The sequence below is a fragment of the Rhinolophus sinicus genome, chromosome X (assembly GCF_036562045.2).
Source record: "Rhinolophus sinicus isolate RSC01 chromosome X, ASM3656204v1, whole genome shotgun sequence".
In the NCBI taxonomy this organism is placed as follows: domain Eukaryota; kingdom Metazoa; phylum Chordata; class Mammalia; order Chiroptera; family Rhinolophidae; genus Rhinolophus; species Rhinolophus sinicus.
The window spans coordinates 116524803-116541859 of NC_133768.1; the positions used below are offsets into that span (position 1 = coordinate 116524803).

Here is a 17057-nt window from a genome sequence, read left to right on the forward strand (position 1 = left end):
CCACATGAAGGCTTTCTCTGAGAAAAGATTACGATCTAGAAACATCTAGTGTCAACCTGTGTCTCTACACCAGTGGTTCTCGCCCCGGGCTGTACATCTCAATAATCAGTTACCTGGGGCGTTTGAGAAAACACTTGTACCTGGGCTCTCCTCCCTGAGATTTAAATGTTCCGGGTGGGATCCAGGTATTGGAGTTTCCAAAGCTGCCCAGTTTATTTCTATATGTAGCCAGGGTTGGAAATCCATGTCTCTCGGCCACCTAAGACTCACAGGTGTCCCTAAGTGCAGCTTATGAAAGCCAGCACGTGTGCCTTGGGGCTCTGGGTGTCCAGGGCCAAGTTGGGAGGGATGTGGAGGAAGGGCCACCTGCCTGGATGCTATTCATGCTCATAGCTGCTGTCATCATCCCTTCTCTGCACCCCAGGCCCATGTCCACTGTAAACAGAAGCCAGGATGCACCCAAGTGTCTTTATTTTGGCTACAGGGCAGCAGTTTGATAAACACGCAAGTTTGCGACACTCGTTGTTTAACACAGAGACAGCCGTGAACCCCAAGTCCACCCTGAGGCGGAGGCGGACCATTATTGGATTCTCTAACTTTTCCCAGCGAGACCAAGGTGACCCCAGCACAGCTGATCCCCCAGACCCTTTTTCTTGCTCACTCCCACCCATCCCATCACCCAGGTGGTACCGTGGTGATGGGGACAGGAATAATTTGGGGGCGGGAGGCTTCGGATGCCCCAAAGAAGCCAATGTGGTATGCGGAGCAGGTCTCCCAGGCTCTAAATTCATTGCGATTGTTTCCCATTATAAATGGAATAGAACCATGTATGTCAAGTTTAGGCAAACAGATGAAATGGGGGGAATCATCACTAAAAGTCCCATGTTAGCAGAACGATCACTGCTGTTAAATGAAGGCCATCCAGAGAGCACAGACCAGAGATGTGGACGCACACCCTGGCCTGCCCCTTACTAAGCGTGAGGCCTTGGCCAGGTTACGTAACCTCTCTGAGCCTCGGCTTCTTCGTCTCTCAACTGAGGAGAATGCACCAAGCTGGGGAGTTGTCGTAAGGATTAGCTATTGTATGTCCACAGTTCGTGTTCAACAAATGGTGGCTGTTATTATAAATTATCGTAGTAGCAGCCATAGTGAGGATGGTGCCAGAATAGTGATCATTGTTGTGTGTATGAGAAATCTTTGGGGATTTTGAACATGTGAATGGTTCCTTCGCAACTGTAGGTTATCTTAAGTCTCTCATGTTGCAAAGCTAAAAAGTGACAGGTGCCAAAAATGCAAGCACCCTGGGTTTTCCAGCTGTGGCATACTCCGCATTCATGGCTGGAGGGGAAAGTCACATGGTGCTGTCCCTTAATCAGTTCAAATGCTCTGCTTTCGTCTCAGGAGAGGTGAACGCTGAGGTCTGTGGTGGTTTCATGAGCCTGGGTTGAAAGCCTGGGAAAAACCCACCTGCCACTGTGCTCTAAGGGGAATAATCAAAGCCGGAGAGTCTTTGACAGCTTCCTGGACAATTCAAGGGCCCCTGTCACTCACCCCGTGGTGATGGGCAAGGACCCGAGTCCCCTCGCATCCTCATCTATGGAAAGGAAGAACCAAGGAATTCTGACCAAGCTGTTGGCAAACGCTGCTTGGCAATAATGTGGTGCTGCCGTCTCGGGAGCTGCCTGGGGGGCCCTTGGCTGCACCACTAATGTTCTGTATTTCCATCCTGCAGGTCACAACAGCCCCGCAGGCAGGGTGCCCCGCTCTGCCAGCTCAGACATCAGGCCCAGTCATTCTGTTCCAGAAGGTGTTTATGGAAGAGTTGCAGTTGGTCAGGAAGCACAGTTCCCAAATCTCACCTCACCAGTACTGAGAAATCCTTCTAGTGACCCGGAAGAACCTCTCCAGACACGTGGTGGCACCAAGCCTCCTGGCATGGAGAGCATGGGAATGGTGTATAGTGTCCCCAGTTCTTGCAATGGACCGACAGAATCTACATTCTCCGCTTCCTGGAAGGGAGATGCCTTCACCTACATGACTCCAAGTGCCACCAGTCAGAGCAATCAAGTCAGCGAAAATGGAAAAAATCCTTCCTCTGGGAATTCGTGGGTCTCCCTGCACACACTGCCACCTCTGGTTCCTAAGGAGGCTGCGACCCTCTTTGTCACTCGTGATAACCCTGCAGGATGCAGTGGGCCAGCTGGCTACTCTGAGCACCCTACACACCGAAGGCAGGGATTGGAGCGACCCTTCAAGACCGGCCTTCTGACAGGTGGTACCTCGAGACTGGAGACAGGCCCAGGTGGGGCCAGCAGATTCCGGGAGCGCTCACTGTCTGTGCCCACAGACGTGGACTGTGGAGAGGAACAGAAGGCCAGTGAAGCCTGTGCCCTGCCTTATGCCAGTACAAGTTCTGAGGGCAGTAACAGTGCTGACAACATTGCATCCCTTGGTGCCCACCAGGAGGCCCAGCACAGAAGGCAGAGATCCAAGAGTATCTCACTTAAGAAGGCCAAAAAGAAGCCTTCCCCGCCAATGCGCAGTGTGTCACTGGTCAAAGATGAGCCAGTGCTCTTGCCAGAAGGTGGGCAGGCACTACCCAAGGACCAGAGGCCCAGGAGCCTTTGCCTCTCCTTGGAACACCAAGGACATCACTCATCCCAGGTTCACCCAGCTGTGCCAACCTTCAAAGATCCAGAAGGGACACACTTCTCTCAGCACTGGTATCTTAGTGACTGGAAGTCTGGTGACACCTACCAGTCCTTGTCCAGTTCCAGCACTGCCACTGGCACCACGGTCATTGAGTGCACCCCGGTTCAGGGCAGCTCAGAGTCTCTTGCCTCCCCTTCCACCTCCAGAGCCACTACACCTTCCCAACTCTCCATCGAGGTAGAGGCCAGGGAGGTGCCCTCCCCAGGAAGGCTCGCTGGGCTGATGTCACCCTCCAGTGGCTACTCTAGCCAGTCGGAGACACCAACACCTACTGTCTCCATGTCCTTGACCTTGGGCCACTTGCCCCCTCCAAGCAGCAGTGTCCGGGTACGTCCAGTGGTCCCCGAGAGGAAGTCATCACTACCCCCAACATCACCGATGGAGAAAATTTCCAAGTCACGGCTATCGTTTGACCTACCATTAACCTCTTCGACCCACCTGGATCTGTCTGGGATGAGTATCTCCATCCGAAGCAAAACCAAGGTGAGCCGGCATCACTCAGATACAAATTTTGGGGCCAAGCTGGCCCAAAAAACTAGCCCCAATCAGCCAATCATGCCCATGGTTACTCAGTCTGACCTACGTTCTGTTCGCCTGAGGTCAGTCAGTAAGTCTGAGCCGGAAGATGACATCGAGAGCCCTGACTATGCTGAGGAATCAGGAGCAGAAGTCTTGACCTTGCCAGAGAGAAAGATGAAACCTCCCATAGCTGAGAAACCCCCACTGGCCCGAAGGCCTCCAAGCTTGGTCCACAAGCCAGCATCTGCCTCCGAGGAATACCCACTAACTTCGCCTACATTGGCTATGACCCTTAAGAGCTCCAGTCAACACACGAGGCCACTCCCTCCAGACACCTACGTGGTAGCGCGGAAACCAAAGTCCTCCAGCTTCCCTGAGGCCAGAAGCCCAGGGGGGTCAACAGCACCCTCATCTCTTGTTTTCACACCTTTTGTCAGTTCCTCTGGTGCTTTCTTCTCAGGAACACAGCAACCTCCCCAGGGAAGTACAGAGGATGAGGCCCCCAAGGTGAAAGCCCTGCCTGAAAGAATTAGCCTCCAGAGCCAGGAAGATGCTGAGAAGAAGAAAGGCAAGATCCCACCTCCTGTACCAAAAAAGCCCAGTGTGCTGTACCTGCCTCTCACGTCACCCACAGCTCAAATGGAGGCCTACGTGACGGAACCGAGGCTGCCTCTCAGCCCCGTCATCACCCTGGAGGAAGATGCCAAGTGTCTCCGTACCGGCGACCAGATGCAATCACCTGCTGCGAGGACGATTTCAACGTCACAAGCTGACGGTGAAAGGGAGGCAAGCCGTACAGGTTAGTAAACTATCTGCTGGCTTTTTCCTTCAATCCCAGGAGAGATGAAGGTGAGGATGGAGTGCCAGTGCCCCGCGATCCTCCCCGTAGGATGGCCAAGTCAGTGGAGGCACCTCTTGAGGGTTGGGCCTCACTGCCCTTGGGACCAGAACTGACCCAGGGGCAGATCTTCGAGGCCCAGACTGTCAGTCTACCGTGGAACCCCAGTGCTGAGATAGTGAAATGCAAGGTGGTCTTAGACCCTAGGACCTCAGGAGCCCATCCATCCAGTCAGGCGTGCATCCCCTGCCCAGGACTTTTCCCATTTCATGCACGGGACTCATGCCCTCCCAGGCGGAGTTCAAGTGCTATAGTGGGCTTGCAGGCTGCTGAAGCAGTGGATTATGTTACCAGCAGCAGCCTTTCTTAGGGCTTTCTGGAGAAAAGGAAGGTCACTCTCTTGGATGGTTGGAGGTTAGCTCTTCCTGGCACAATAAGATTAGGCTAGATTATGGTTCTCATCCTTTTTTTGGTTTTTCCCTGTCTCTTTTTCATTGTGGCAAAATACACGTAACAAAATTGACCATCTTAACCATTTGTAAGTGTACAGTTCAGTAGTGTTAAGTATATTCACAGTGTTGACCGCCCATCAGCACCACCCATCTCCTGAGCTCTCTTCGTCTTGCAAAACTGAGGTCTGTACCCACTAAACAACTCCCCAGTCGCCCCGTCCCCCAAGTCCCTGGCAACCACTTGTCTACTTTCTGTCTCTATGCACTTGAGTATTGTAGGGAACTCATACAAGTGGAATCTTACACTAGCTGTCTTTTTGTGGTTGGCTTATTTTATTTAGTATGATGTCCTCCAGGTTCATGCATATTTCTGATCCATTTTTTAACCCTTTCCACCAAACATCAAAATCTTACAGCCATCCTTAAGCTGATTCGGGCTTTCAACATAAGTTAAATTATTGTGGCTAAAACACACAAACCAATCAAAGCCACAGGTCATTTTAGAATATTCTTTCTCAGAGTCCACAGGCTCCCTCTGAGATTCAGCTAGGGCCCCTTCTCACCCACTGATTGACTGTTGCTTTAGATTGTTCTCAGCTCCTTAATTTTTAAAAGCGACACATTTGCAACAAGAACATGTTCAGACAACCTGTTGTAACAAAGACACAGACTGATCTTTACCACTCAGTCCACCTTGGCCAATCACTAAGCTCCTGAAGAGCCTGTTCCTTTGCAAAATGGACACAGTAGGAGTCTCCGCCCTGCTGCCCTTCCTTTGAACATCACTTGGAACACAGATGACAACGTGCTTTCTCCTAACTGTTGTGGTCAAAGTCATTTCTTCTGGTCCTCATACTTAGGGAACTCTATGGAACCAAGCACCGAAGAAAAAAGTGTCATCAGTGATAAGACAGCTGAATGGATTGCAGAAGACGATGACGACGTGTTTGTGGCTTCACGCACAACTGAAGACTTATTTACCGTGATACACAGGTCTGGACCCATTGTCTTAATTCCTCTTGTAATCACCTTTCCTTTTTACACCACCAGACAAACTGCTACCTCTAAGCAGCCTTTAGAATTGAAACTGGAGACTATAGTTCAGATATAGTTTCACATACGTGAAAGCAGTCCAGGGCGTCACTTCGCCAATTCACTCACATCTCTGGGTGAAGTGGAGGAGGGGCAGGGAAAGGAGGACCAGGTGCCCAGTGAGAGGCCCCTCGTCTCCTAGCAACCGCACGGCCTATTGTGACTCCATCTGCTGTCTCACAGCTGTGTGTAGTCACAGACATTTAACCCTTCACAGAATTCCTTGTACCAAAAAATCTGATCAAGAAGTGAAGTGAGGCACCAGGCTGAGTATCAGAGCAGGAACTTAGGCAAATGGTGAACAGATGGGGAGCCAGTTACTGGACAGGGCACAGAGCAGGGACCTGGTGAGAGGGAAACTCAAAGAGCCCAGTTATTAGAATAGGATTGGCTCCCAGGCTGTCTTGATTCACAATCACTGAGCTACTCGCCTCAACTCCTTAAATTCTTCTCTGGTCCCAGAACCTGGACAGGCACAGGACAAGTGGCTCCAGATGCGAGCATTGAAAGGAGTCCGTGGGAGGGGGGTGGGGTCCAAGGACTTACTGGTGACAGGAAAGCTGGTGACTGAGACTACATAGAAGTTCCCAGATCATGTCACTGACGTTCACTGACATTGATGAAGTTGTATGAAGCATTAGGAAATGTCCACTGCACGAATTCACTCATCGTCAATCTTCTGTTATTTAGGTCCAAAAGAAAGCTGCTTGGCTGGAAGGAGCCTGGCGAGGCCTTTGCCGGAGGCAGCAGACCGAGCTCTCACTCACCAATAAGGAACGCAGCTGAAGTGCCAGTCATCAGTGAGCCGGTGGCCTGTGCCAGCCTCGATGCTGGCAGAAACGATGATTTCAAAGCCTTGCTACAGAAGAAGGGAAGTAAGGCAACCCCCAGGTCCCGCCCCTCAGCAGCCGAACTGCTGAAGACCACTAGCCCACTGGCTCGGAGAATTATTGCACAGTTTTCAAAGGACTACGATAGCACCGACAGCCCCAGTACCTAAGGCGCAGGCCGAGCAAGCAGGCTTCAGTGAGTAGACCTGAGTAGAAAAGGGGGAACAGAAAGGCTTTTCGAAAGAAACCATGCAAATAACAAAAGAGCCTACGTTTCTTTTACGTTAGCTCACACTCTGGACAGCAGGACAGAGACCACTTTATCTAGAACTGAAATCATCAGGCACTTTAATCATGCTCAGACATTTTACGTTTTCATACTTCAAATCTTGCCATTACTTACTACCGACTTTCTCCTTATTTCCCCCCAGAAATTCTCAGATGCAAGGGCACAGGTGCCATCTTTTCAATCAATGACCCTGCTGCTCCTGTCACTGAGGGAGGGGCACAGTGCGAGAGCAGATTGGGGGCTGCCACACCTGGGGCCACAGGGAGCCATTGCTGATTATTCGCTTTCCTGCGAGGCCTTGATGACCACAGTTTATGTCTCCCTCTCAAGACGTTTGCAGGTGTGCACTTATTTTGCATGGGGTTGACTGGATGGCTTTTGTCGTGCAAAATATGAATGTGACTCTGTCCTGAACTTCATGCCTTTTTCAGTTTGATTGTCTACACGGAGATCAGGGTGACAAGTTTCAATAACATACAGACCCTTCCCCCCACCCCTCAGCTAGAAAAGGTCAGGACTGGGTTGCTTTGGATGAACCAAGCTCAGCTGATGAACATGGCTGCCATTTGTTCACGCCAATCCAAGGAAACTCACACATGCGCCTTGAGATCCTTCAAGTGTCTGCCAATGATAGCTAGGACCTGTGCCCAGCTTATGCTGCATTCTAAGAACTCTCATTTCACCTGCATGTGACACCCATTACAGGAAGTGATTAGCTGAAGGAACAGCATCATCAAAGGCTAATGGAGGAGAGGAAGTGAGTGTAACTTGCCCGCCACCATTCAGCTCAGATTGCACTTTGTGTTTGGTTGGGTTTGGTTTGGTTTAAAGGAAGTTTTACTCTGATGCAAATCTGAGAACACATAGAAGAAAAGGATACATCCAGAACTTAAAAAGGAAGCCTTGCAAGTTGCTATGGCCCAGAACACAAAAAAAGGGCTACTTTTTGCCATTTAGTTTCTGCTATTTGACCAACTTGCAGTTAACCTGTGTAGGGGAGACTGTAAGAACTGGGTAAATGGGATGCTGGTTGAGCCCCAGAACAATCATTGTGACCCCTCCTACCCCACCCCACAGCGTATAGGCACTAACTGTTCTTGTCAGTTCAATTTTGTAAGCAAAGCAAGAGCAGTGATTCATTTGATTTTCATATGTCTGGTCTCTGAGAGGTTGGGGGAAAAACAGACAAAGCAGTGAACAAAGAAAACTGGCTGACCAATAATGGTGGGTTTATTGCCCACCGTTCCCAAGAGGGAGAAAGAAGTCAAATGAAATTGTAGCCTGCTTCACAGAGGGTTCCCCGATACCTTCCTCCTTCACTCCCCACCTCCCCACCTCACACCCTCTTTACCCCACCCCCCAACAGAGTCATTGGCGAAACTCCTGGAGGATGCAGAAACTGCCCCAGAGACAAGCAGATCTTGATTTTGATAGGTCACGTTGCTCACCAATGAGAAGCAAGCTCTTAGCTCAGCGGCCCATGGTCCAATGGACATAACAGCTGAAAAACCACACTGAGCGCTAAAAGACTTGGACCCCTCGCACAGAAGCCCTAAGCCTAGGCCCTCGGTTGGTACAGTTCTGAATCCTAGGCTTCTGAGTACAGGTCAGGCCCAGCAACACCCCCGCAATCAGCACTTCCCCCGATTTAGACAGCAGCCACTTACAATAATAAACAGCAAAAGCTCAGGTGCTTTTGAAACATTCAAACCATTGGGTTTGAAGGTCCTGACGAAATTTCAGTGGTGTTGCCTGAAATCAAATAGATTCATTCCTGGCCTTTATTTGCATGTAAATGCCACACTTGTCTGCCCCAGACTCAGAATTCCAAAAGACAGAAACATTTTGCTGTGTAGGGAAATGAAGGGGGTGTTTGTGCCCCCCCCCCCCCCCACAATGGTGAAGGGCGGCCAGGCCTTTCTCCTAGGGAACTATTAAGAATAGCTGAACTCTAAAGCCAAGTTTGAGATTCGCATGCTATCAGACTTGTTACTTCTGCTGATTTTTCTGGAAGCTTCTTGTTTGCTACTTCTGGTGGGGTTTGCCTCTCCCCTCATCTTGCTACCTCTGGTGGTTTTCCCAAAGGACTCTAAGCGGCCTTCCCAGATACCTTAGCGTTTTTCAATTACCTTGAGTCTTGCGTTCCTGTACAATACTCTGTTTGGCTGGAATTTTTAGAACATCTTCTGTGTCATCACAGTGGCCCTCAAATGCCCAGTGGTTTTCCCAGTAGCACAAGAGGATTTGGGGCAGAGCTGCTATGGCCAGAGGTAACGCTGAGGACTGGAAAGATAGAGTTGGTGTTACGATTATCAAGGGGAGGAGAGGCTGAGTGTTAGGAGTAGGAAACATGTTGGGGGTTATGTTCAAGTGTATCTACCCTCTAAGGCACATAGCTCGTGCTTGCTGCCTTCTGCCGAGACGAGACGGGGAAAGAGAGTTGGTGTTACGATAATCAAGTGAATTGGTAGCCGAGTGTTTTGCACTTGGTGGGTATTCGTTACATATTTGTGGTTTGCATGTTGAGGACAGACAGCCAGTCATTCTCAGCATGACAGGAAACTTTGCTGGTGTCTCCTGGCCTTTGCCTGCCTCGCTTTCTCTCCTGGGCTCTCACCTGGCCCTAACTTGTCCCTCAGCCCCAACTCCTGTGAACTGCATCCCTGGTCGACAGTTCACCCGTTAAGGAGGCAAGACCACAGGCAGCAAAATAGTTCATGTGCACAAATCGACTAGTTGATCTGGATACATCACCTTGACTGTGCAAAGACAGAGGAGTTTCTTTCTACAGCAAGCATTTTCCCAGACACCCATTTTAACTGTCTCGACAACATGGATCGGAGTGCGATCCACTGTACCTACCAGTCTCAGCAGATCTGTCCATGCATCTGCCTTCTTCCTTATAAACCAACTAGTCCCTAAAAAGTCGGGTGCATGGCCAGTGCTCTGTTCCTCACCAGTGCAGCCTTTCATTATTACCACATCTGTAACACAATGGTGAGCTGTCCCTTTAATATGATTTGCCAGGGCCAGGACTAGAGTGAGGTGGGTGAGGGGCTTGGGGTATAAAATTTAAGGAGGCGCCCACTGTCAGGGCTGTGCAAGTGCCTTACCCTGGTCCTGGCCCTGCGTTCACACTCCATAAAGTAGTATCAGTTACTCTCCTTCCTGTGAACAAGTATGGTCCTTCTGATTGGGGGGGTACCCCCATCTGTGGTTGCACCACTCCTATAAACCTTTGTATGCCTCTACATCACTGACTCTTCAATATTATCCGAAAACATGGTTGCTTTCTACGTAACCTGCTCCGGGTGACAAGTTAGCACCCATTTCAGTAAGGAAGGCTGACCGGAATAGCCCATCAGCAAAATCATGAGTGAGCTGGGATCCTCGGCTCCTCTTTCCATCCCATTCTTCCCAGACCTTGCTTTCCAGCACCCATTGTCCCGAGTGCCTCCTAGTTTGTTCTCTTCCCAGCTAAGAAAAGTGTGCTCTCAGGAAAGGGCTAAATTCAAGGCTTAATGCTACCTCTTCTGAGGGTCGTTTGCAGTTTGACAGGGGAAAAGCCTTAAGCCAAAAGAATGAAGTTCTACTTGTAGAATTTTAGGCATAAGTTAGTGGCAGAAGTGTGTTTTTCACCGTGGAAAGGCCAAATTCCCTGACAGCTAACTGCAGAATGTAGAGAAATACCGTGATCTCCTGCAGTGCCACCAAGGGACTCTCAGAAATGGCTACGAAAAGCCACTGAAAAGGCCTAGGTAATTCATTTGTACATAAGCATTTTTACACAGATGGAACTAATGCTATTTATCATTTGAGTAAACACACAAGGATTTAAAGAGTTTGTGAAAATGTGTCCTGTTTGTGAAAGGTCAGTGTGTTGCAATATTGTCTGATCAATGTCAGTCATCCAGCATTGGTGGTGATTGTTAAACTGATTGGAGGTACAGCTTTACTGAACGCAAACCTCTGCTTCCCCCATTCTTGTTTTGCACTATCACCTCAGCTTGGTGTGAGAATGAGACCAGTCCCCCCCAACGCCTTTGTGTGCATTTCAGCTCCAAGTGACTAAGATATTAGGGATTTAAAAGGACAAGAGAATCACTTTGTGAGGAGTGTAAATGTCTAGTACATTGCTTTGTACACCTGAAACTAATAAAAAAAAAAAGGACAAGAGAGTGGGAAAGAGGTACAAAAGCCACCTTCATCAAAGGGCAGCAAAAATTATGATGATTGAAATAATGACATGAAATAAACAATGTTTTAGAATACTCTGAAACAGATTTATAGCGGAACACAGTAGCAAATGGTTATAGACACACATTTGAGACGCTTTTGATATTTTGAGCGAAAAGGAGTTTGCATAAGTCATGGGTTATGTGAAATAGGTATATACTCTTGTTCGATCAAGCCCCCAATGGAATCCAGTGATTCTCAAAGTGTGATCCCAGGACGAGCAGCGCAGCAGGCCTGGGGTGTGTGAGTGTGTGTGTGTGTGTGTGTGTGTGTGTGTGTGTGTCTAGTCCAGTGATGTGACTTCTTCAGCCCTTGAATCACTATAGCCACAACTGTCCCAATAATCCCAACTTTCCCGTCATTTCTGCTATCATTACAGTAATCAGTCTCTGGCTAAGTGCTGTAGATTGTCATATTGGTCAGGTATATGTTGTTTGGTGTGAAGAAATTATCAGATTGAATCAACTACTTGCTCACTCTCCACACATCTAGTCTGATTTTGGTTTAAACATTTTTTTTTCATTCACAAATACAAAAAAGGAAAAGGTATTATGTTGGTTGGGGATTGCCAACCCTTAAATACCTGTCTTCACCATGGTGGCTGTTTTCTAGAAGGGCTCTGGCAGAAGTATATTTGATTTTAAGATTTTGCCTAAATAGTGGAATTTGGTATCTACAAATCCACAAACAAAATATGAACTGGAACAACCAGTTAACCCCTCTCAGCCTCTCTTTAATGCCAAGCTTTATAGAAATGTATTCCTTATGTGGTGTTGAGCTTTTTTAATGTCCCGTTTTATAAAATGTTATGCATGCAAACACAATGCTCGTTGTACAAGTCACCTCAAACTCATTTCCTCCACAGTATGTATGATGGTGAAGAAATATCAATACGTATGTTCTTACCTCTCCTGATCGATTGTAAATTGCAAATCTTTCCATTCATTTTTAAATGAGATATATTTACTCTGGCTAGTAGTTAAAATTTTATTCTTTTTATTATATTTCATTGCTACTTTTTTCTACTGCCTTCAATGCTTACTTTGGGGAATATTTCTTATTTCTAGATTGTTGTATTTATCTTATTTCTATATTTATCTGTAGTCACGGAATGTTAGAGCCAAAAGGGACCAACTTCTCATTTTACAGATGAGGAAGTGAGGCCCAGAAAGGTCAAATAACTTACACAAGGTCACACAGTGGCAGGGCCCGGCCTCAGTCTCAGGTCTCCTGCCTCTGGGTCCAGTGTTTTTTCATGTAAAGCACTACATTTACAGAAGACCCAGAGCTGGCATCTACTTCTATGACACATGAATTTACCAGGTATCTCAGTGTACTGATACCTATGCTTGAAAGAAAAATGCTCAAGAATTCTTCAGTTCATGAATCCAAAGGCAAATCTGATTTGCAGTTTAGAAACACTGATTTCCTTCCAAATTCAATATGTGCTCTACTTCATACAATGGATGTTTTCCTTAAAAGTTGTTTGAAAAATGAATTTTTTGAATCAAATTCCATTTTTTAGGAGAGGAGTTTCCTGTGTAAGGGAATTTTCTGGTGATTTCTTTTGAAAATCAAAGAATCCTCTTGTCAATGCCTCTCTTTTTTTTTTTTCAGTGTGAACTTTTCTAATTGGTGTTTGTTTAAAATAGGGCAAGCCAATATCGGCTTTCCTAGAGTCTACTCTATCCTTCCCTTCTTACACTTTATGAGATATTCTCAGACTGTTAGATGCTCATGAGAGTCTTACTTGTGTTCTAGAAACTTCACTGAGCTTGATATTTTGTCAATCCCTGGGCTCAAACTCTATGTCCATCTTATCAAACAATAACAGAATTCCGTAATCAGCAGTGAGCTCTGCATGCAAACTTCCGTTCTATCAGGACTCACTCACTCGGACATCCCTCCTAGCCTGTAGGTTTCCTGTGTTCGGCCTTTAGCTTCCTTTCTGTCATTTGAGCCCAGGGATCTATGCACTTACTCAAATCTAAATTTTAAGAAGTCAGAGACATGAGTTACCTTCAGGATTTCCTGATTTGAAAGCATCTGTGAAACAGTTTCTTTCTGCCTTTTATTTAAGACTTCCAGACTTAGGAAGGGAACCAGACTTACACCTTGGACTCTAAAGCAGCGGAAGTCCTACACTTGCCAAAAGCAAAGTGAAGGAGGAGGATTGGCTAGTCCTACTACGCACTCACAGGGCCACGGTTACTGAGTGCCAACAGTGACTTCAGAAAAATCAGGGAGACAGGAATTTACAAACCAGCATCCTGAACTGGAAGGTAGACATGAGGCAGTCCCCTCAGCGATGACCGCGTGTCCCTGGAAGAGCAGTTCGGGAAGCAGCAGACAGTAGGACAGATCAGAAGCCCAGTCTTCCTAGAATCCCAACACAAGATGGAAGGGAACCCTCTGTGGGGTGATATTACAAAGGCTTTTTCTTGTCTTCCTTTTTTCCTTTCTTTCTTTCTTCTTTTTAAACAAAAGCATTCCTTACTGGCTTGCTACCAGCAATTGAACTGTATTCTTTATATAGCTAGAGCTGTTTGTGTCTTCTTAAAATAAACAACTTCTGTTAAAACTGTTTTCTGTTTCACTCTCTGGTTTTCATTGTAGCAATAATGCCTTTATTCAGACAGTAAGCCCAGGTTGGGAACATGTTTTACCGACCACACAAGTGTGGGGCCCACACACATGGAATCTGATTCTCCCCCACCCCCAGTGCCCAAAACAGATATATGGGACACAGCATCTTGCGGAAACCTGACACACCAAGCCAGGAACCTGAGCTACACAGGCCGGTAATCCGTGTTCGAGGAGTCATCTCAGGGACTCCAGTTCAACTGCTGATGGAGGCAACAAGGGGTGAAGTGGGCGGCAGTTGCAGGCTCCTGAGGGGAGGCGGTTGCCATAGCAACTGTGCTCAGGGCTGCTCTTCCTTTGTTCTCTGGCTCAATGAAGCCACCCAGCAGGGCACTCCAGAGTGAGTCTGGGCTGGGAGCATAAAATGCAGACCAGATGTGGCGCAGATCACTTCTATCCCTCCACGAGGGTGCGAAGGTGTGGTCCCACCAGGCAGGTGATGTCAACTCCCATCCCAAAGGAGCTTTGTTTCCTGTTCCCAGCGTCCTTGTCTCCCCAGGTCCCGTGCAAGCTCATATCCACAGACAGCACGAAGCTGTTCTTCCAAAAAGACACAAGAGCTGGGAAAAACCTAGGAACTTTATAAGGGAAGGGAGAGGGGCTGGGGCTCCTCTCAGACATTAACAGCTGTTCAGATTTAAGACCAAGGTCAGAGAAGGAGGCTGGCTCCAGGTGGGCGTTGTGCAAGCACTACCTCTGTGGGACCCTGCAGTTCAGGGTCAGAGCCTCCTAGTGTCACCGCACCATGATTTGGGGAGCTTTAAGGGTCTGAGTCACAGTGAGCAAACTCAACAGACACATCAAGGACCGAGTCCGGTGTATTGATTAACAAAAGAGAGAGCACACCTTTGAAGCACAGGCCCTACACAGGAGTCCTGAGGCCTGAACTGAGCTCACACACTGTGTGGAGTTTTAGGGAATGCCGGAAGGATAGACATCTGTGGGAGAGAAGGGAAGGAGACAGGCTTAGGCAGGACAAAAGGACAGTAAGGCAGGCGGCACAAAGCCTCAGCTGACTCCATGGCATTACAATGACCTGTCAGCTTTGTCCTGCGCTGGGCCAAAGGGCCCAACCTTGGATGAAGTAACCTCCAGCTAAGGCAATCCCGAAGGAGATGACAGCTTATAGGGACAGAGTCCCAGAGAGCAGTTTCCAGGCTCTCGGCCTCACATGGAAAGGTGCTGGCTCAGGTAGTAGATGGCCATCGGCTGTGACTAGTTGGCCATCAGCTGTTAGCCATTAGCCACTGATATAACTGCCCTGGCTACAATGGTTGGTTGGTTGGTTGGTTGGTTGGTTGGTTGGTTGGTTGGTTGGTTGGTTGGTTGGCAGAGAAGCGGATGGCGGATTTTGTGGCTCCTGCTTCCTGTGTCTCCAACCCAGCCACCAGCGAGAATATAGTGGTACGACTCCCTTATCTATGGCTCTGTGGGTGTTCCTTTTTGGCCTCACCGTACCCTGCATTCTTGTGCGGGGAGCGGGAGCTGAGATCCTGCATGACACAGCTACAGAAGATTCTTTGCTGACAACACTCCCAGCAGTGGGGGCATCAAGCCCCCACTTGACAGGACATCTGCTGACACAGTTCTGTGCCCACCACAGGTGTCTTTCTCCCAGGAGCAGTGCAGGCTAAACACTTACAAATTCTTATTTTCTGATTCCCACTCCTTTTACACTGGTTTCATTAGCTGTCTTAAATTGAATACATGCCAGTGGCCTTAACTGGATTTGGTGATTCACAGCCCTCATCAATACCCACTCACACACCCTTCCAAGGGCATGTCACATATGCAAACCAAGTGTAGAGTACTGACCAATACAGACGCCAGGCTGGTCCAGCAGGGCCACTGCTGAGCAGCCCCAGGCACCAGTCCCAACGGGCTTCATGTTCCTCTTATGTACGAGTCGGCAGCCAGGATAGAAACTCCTCTGCTCATCTCTTTGCCCTCAGTGCTTGCTTCATACTGCTCTAAGCTTCTGCTCTGCCACTCAGTCTTCCACCACTCCCCTCCCTCCTCTCCTTTTCCATTGTGCCCACTGGAAGCCCAATTCTAGGATAAATAAACACGGCTGCAACCCAAACAGAAAGATTCTGCCCCCCAACACCTTGCTCCACTGCCGCCTGCCTCTCTCCTAAGAATCCTGCTTCTGCTGAAGGCCTCTCCTCAGAGGTTCTTTGCCCTCCCCCAATGCTTCTGCATGTGGAGGCGGAGTGTGTTCCTCCTTTACTGCCCACTGCACCTTCCAGGCCATGATTGCTGAATGTCTCAGTCAGTTCCCTCCATTCAGTTCTTCTTTCCACCCCTAGACTTGCCCAAATCCAGGATCACTTCAAATTCATGTGGAAGACGCATTGCAAATCCCCGGCTTCTCATTTCTTTGGCCTCCCTCTGTTGACCCCTTTTTCTGCTCTTGTCATTTCTGGCTGTTTCTAATTTCTCAGGGAAGCAAAACCATCAGCTGAGGTGGTGTGGCCTTCATCAGGAAGGGGTCCCTCTCTGAAAATAACAAGGCAATGTCCTGGGATTCCTTTCTCCTAACTCCTTCCGGTTGGAACCGATATATATCCACATCTTTCCATCCTAAAAATAACTCTTCCTGGACCTCATGTCACTTTCCAGCTACTGTCCTGTGCCTCATCTCCTTTCTTCAAAACTAACATCATGAAAGAACTGCCAGCATTGAGCAGCTCTGTTCCTCTCTGATCTGACTTCTGCCCCCATCCCTCCACCGGGTCCACTGTCCTGAGGACCACTGAGGACCTCCATGTCAAAGAATCCAGTGATCCTTTCAGTCCTTTTCCTACTTGCACCTTCGAAGCACTTGGTATTGTTGACCACATTGCATTCTCCTGCTTCCCCACTCACTTATCTGACCACTCCCTCAAAATTTCAGTTGTTTCTCCCTCCACTCTTCTTTGGCCTTCTCCCCCTTCTCCTTAGCAAGCATTCCCTGAGTGGTCCACATCTACCGCTCCTCTCCCTGTGTTTCCTGCCTTGGAGAATCGTATCACCATCCAGCCATTTGCACAAGCCAGAGGCCTAGGCATTTTCCTAGATGTCTCCCCTTCTCTCCTGCATCCAGTGAGCTTTACAGATTCTACCATATAAATTTCTCCTGTGTCCCTTTATTCCTTGTTTTATTTGTTGTCATAGGGGTTCAGTAAATATTGAGAAGCCTATCATTCTATTTTATTTATGTCACACGATTTTAAAAAATTAGCTTCACACCATACTATGAAATCAGTTCCATAGATAAAAACCTAAATATGAACAGTGGGGCTGGCCGGGTGGCTCAGGCAGTTGGAGCGCTGTGCTCCTAGCACCAAAGGCCGCTGGTTCGATTCCCACATGGGCCAGTGAGCTGCGCCCTCTACAGCTAAGATGGTGAACAACAGCTCTCCCTGGAGCTGGGCTGCCTTGAGCACCCGGAGGTGGGCAGCCAG

At 48.3% G+C, this 17057-nt stretch overlaps 1 protein-coding gene across 9 annotated transcripts in view; it reads left to right on the plus strand.

Annotated features, from left to right (window-relative positions):
* The window catches only part of NHSL2 (NHS like 2), a 186455-nt gene extending 172902 nt beyond the window's left edge, over positions 1–13553 (plus strand). For 5 of the 9 annotated variants that reach the window (XM_074324037.1, XM_074324040.1, XM_074324041.1 and 2 more), the window contains 4 exons: positions 485–616; positions 1733–4030; positions 5382–5514; positions 6304–13553. In XM_074324037.1, the coding sequence (XP_074180138.1) occupies positions 485–616; positions 1733–4030; positions 5382–5514; positions 6304–6613 (2873 nt within the window). In that variant the 3' untranslated portion in view covers positions 6614–13553. The remainder of the gene's footprint in view (positions 1–484; positions 617–1732; positions 4031–5381; positions 5515–6303) is intronic. The other 4 variants (XM_074324042.1, XM_074324043.1, XM_074324045.1 and 1 more) reach the window with 1 other exon arrangement.
* Positions 13554–17057: the final 3504 nt, after the last annotated feature.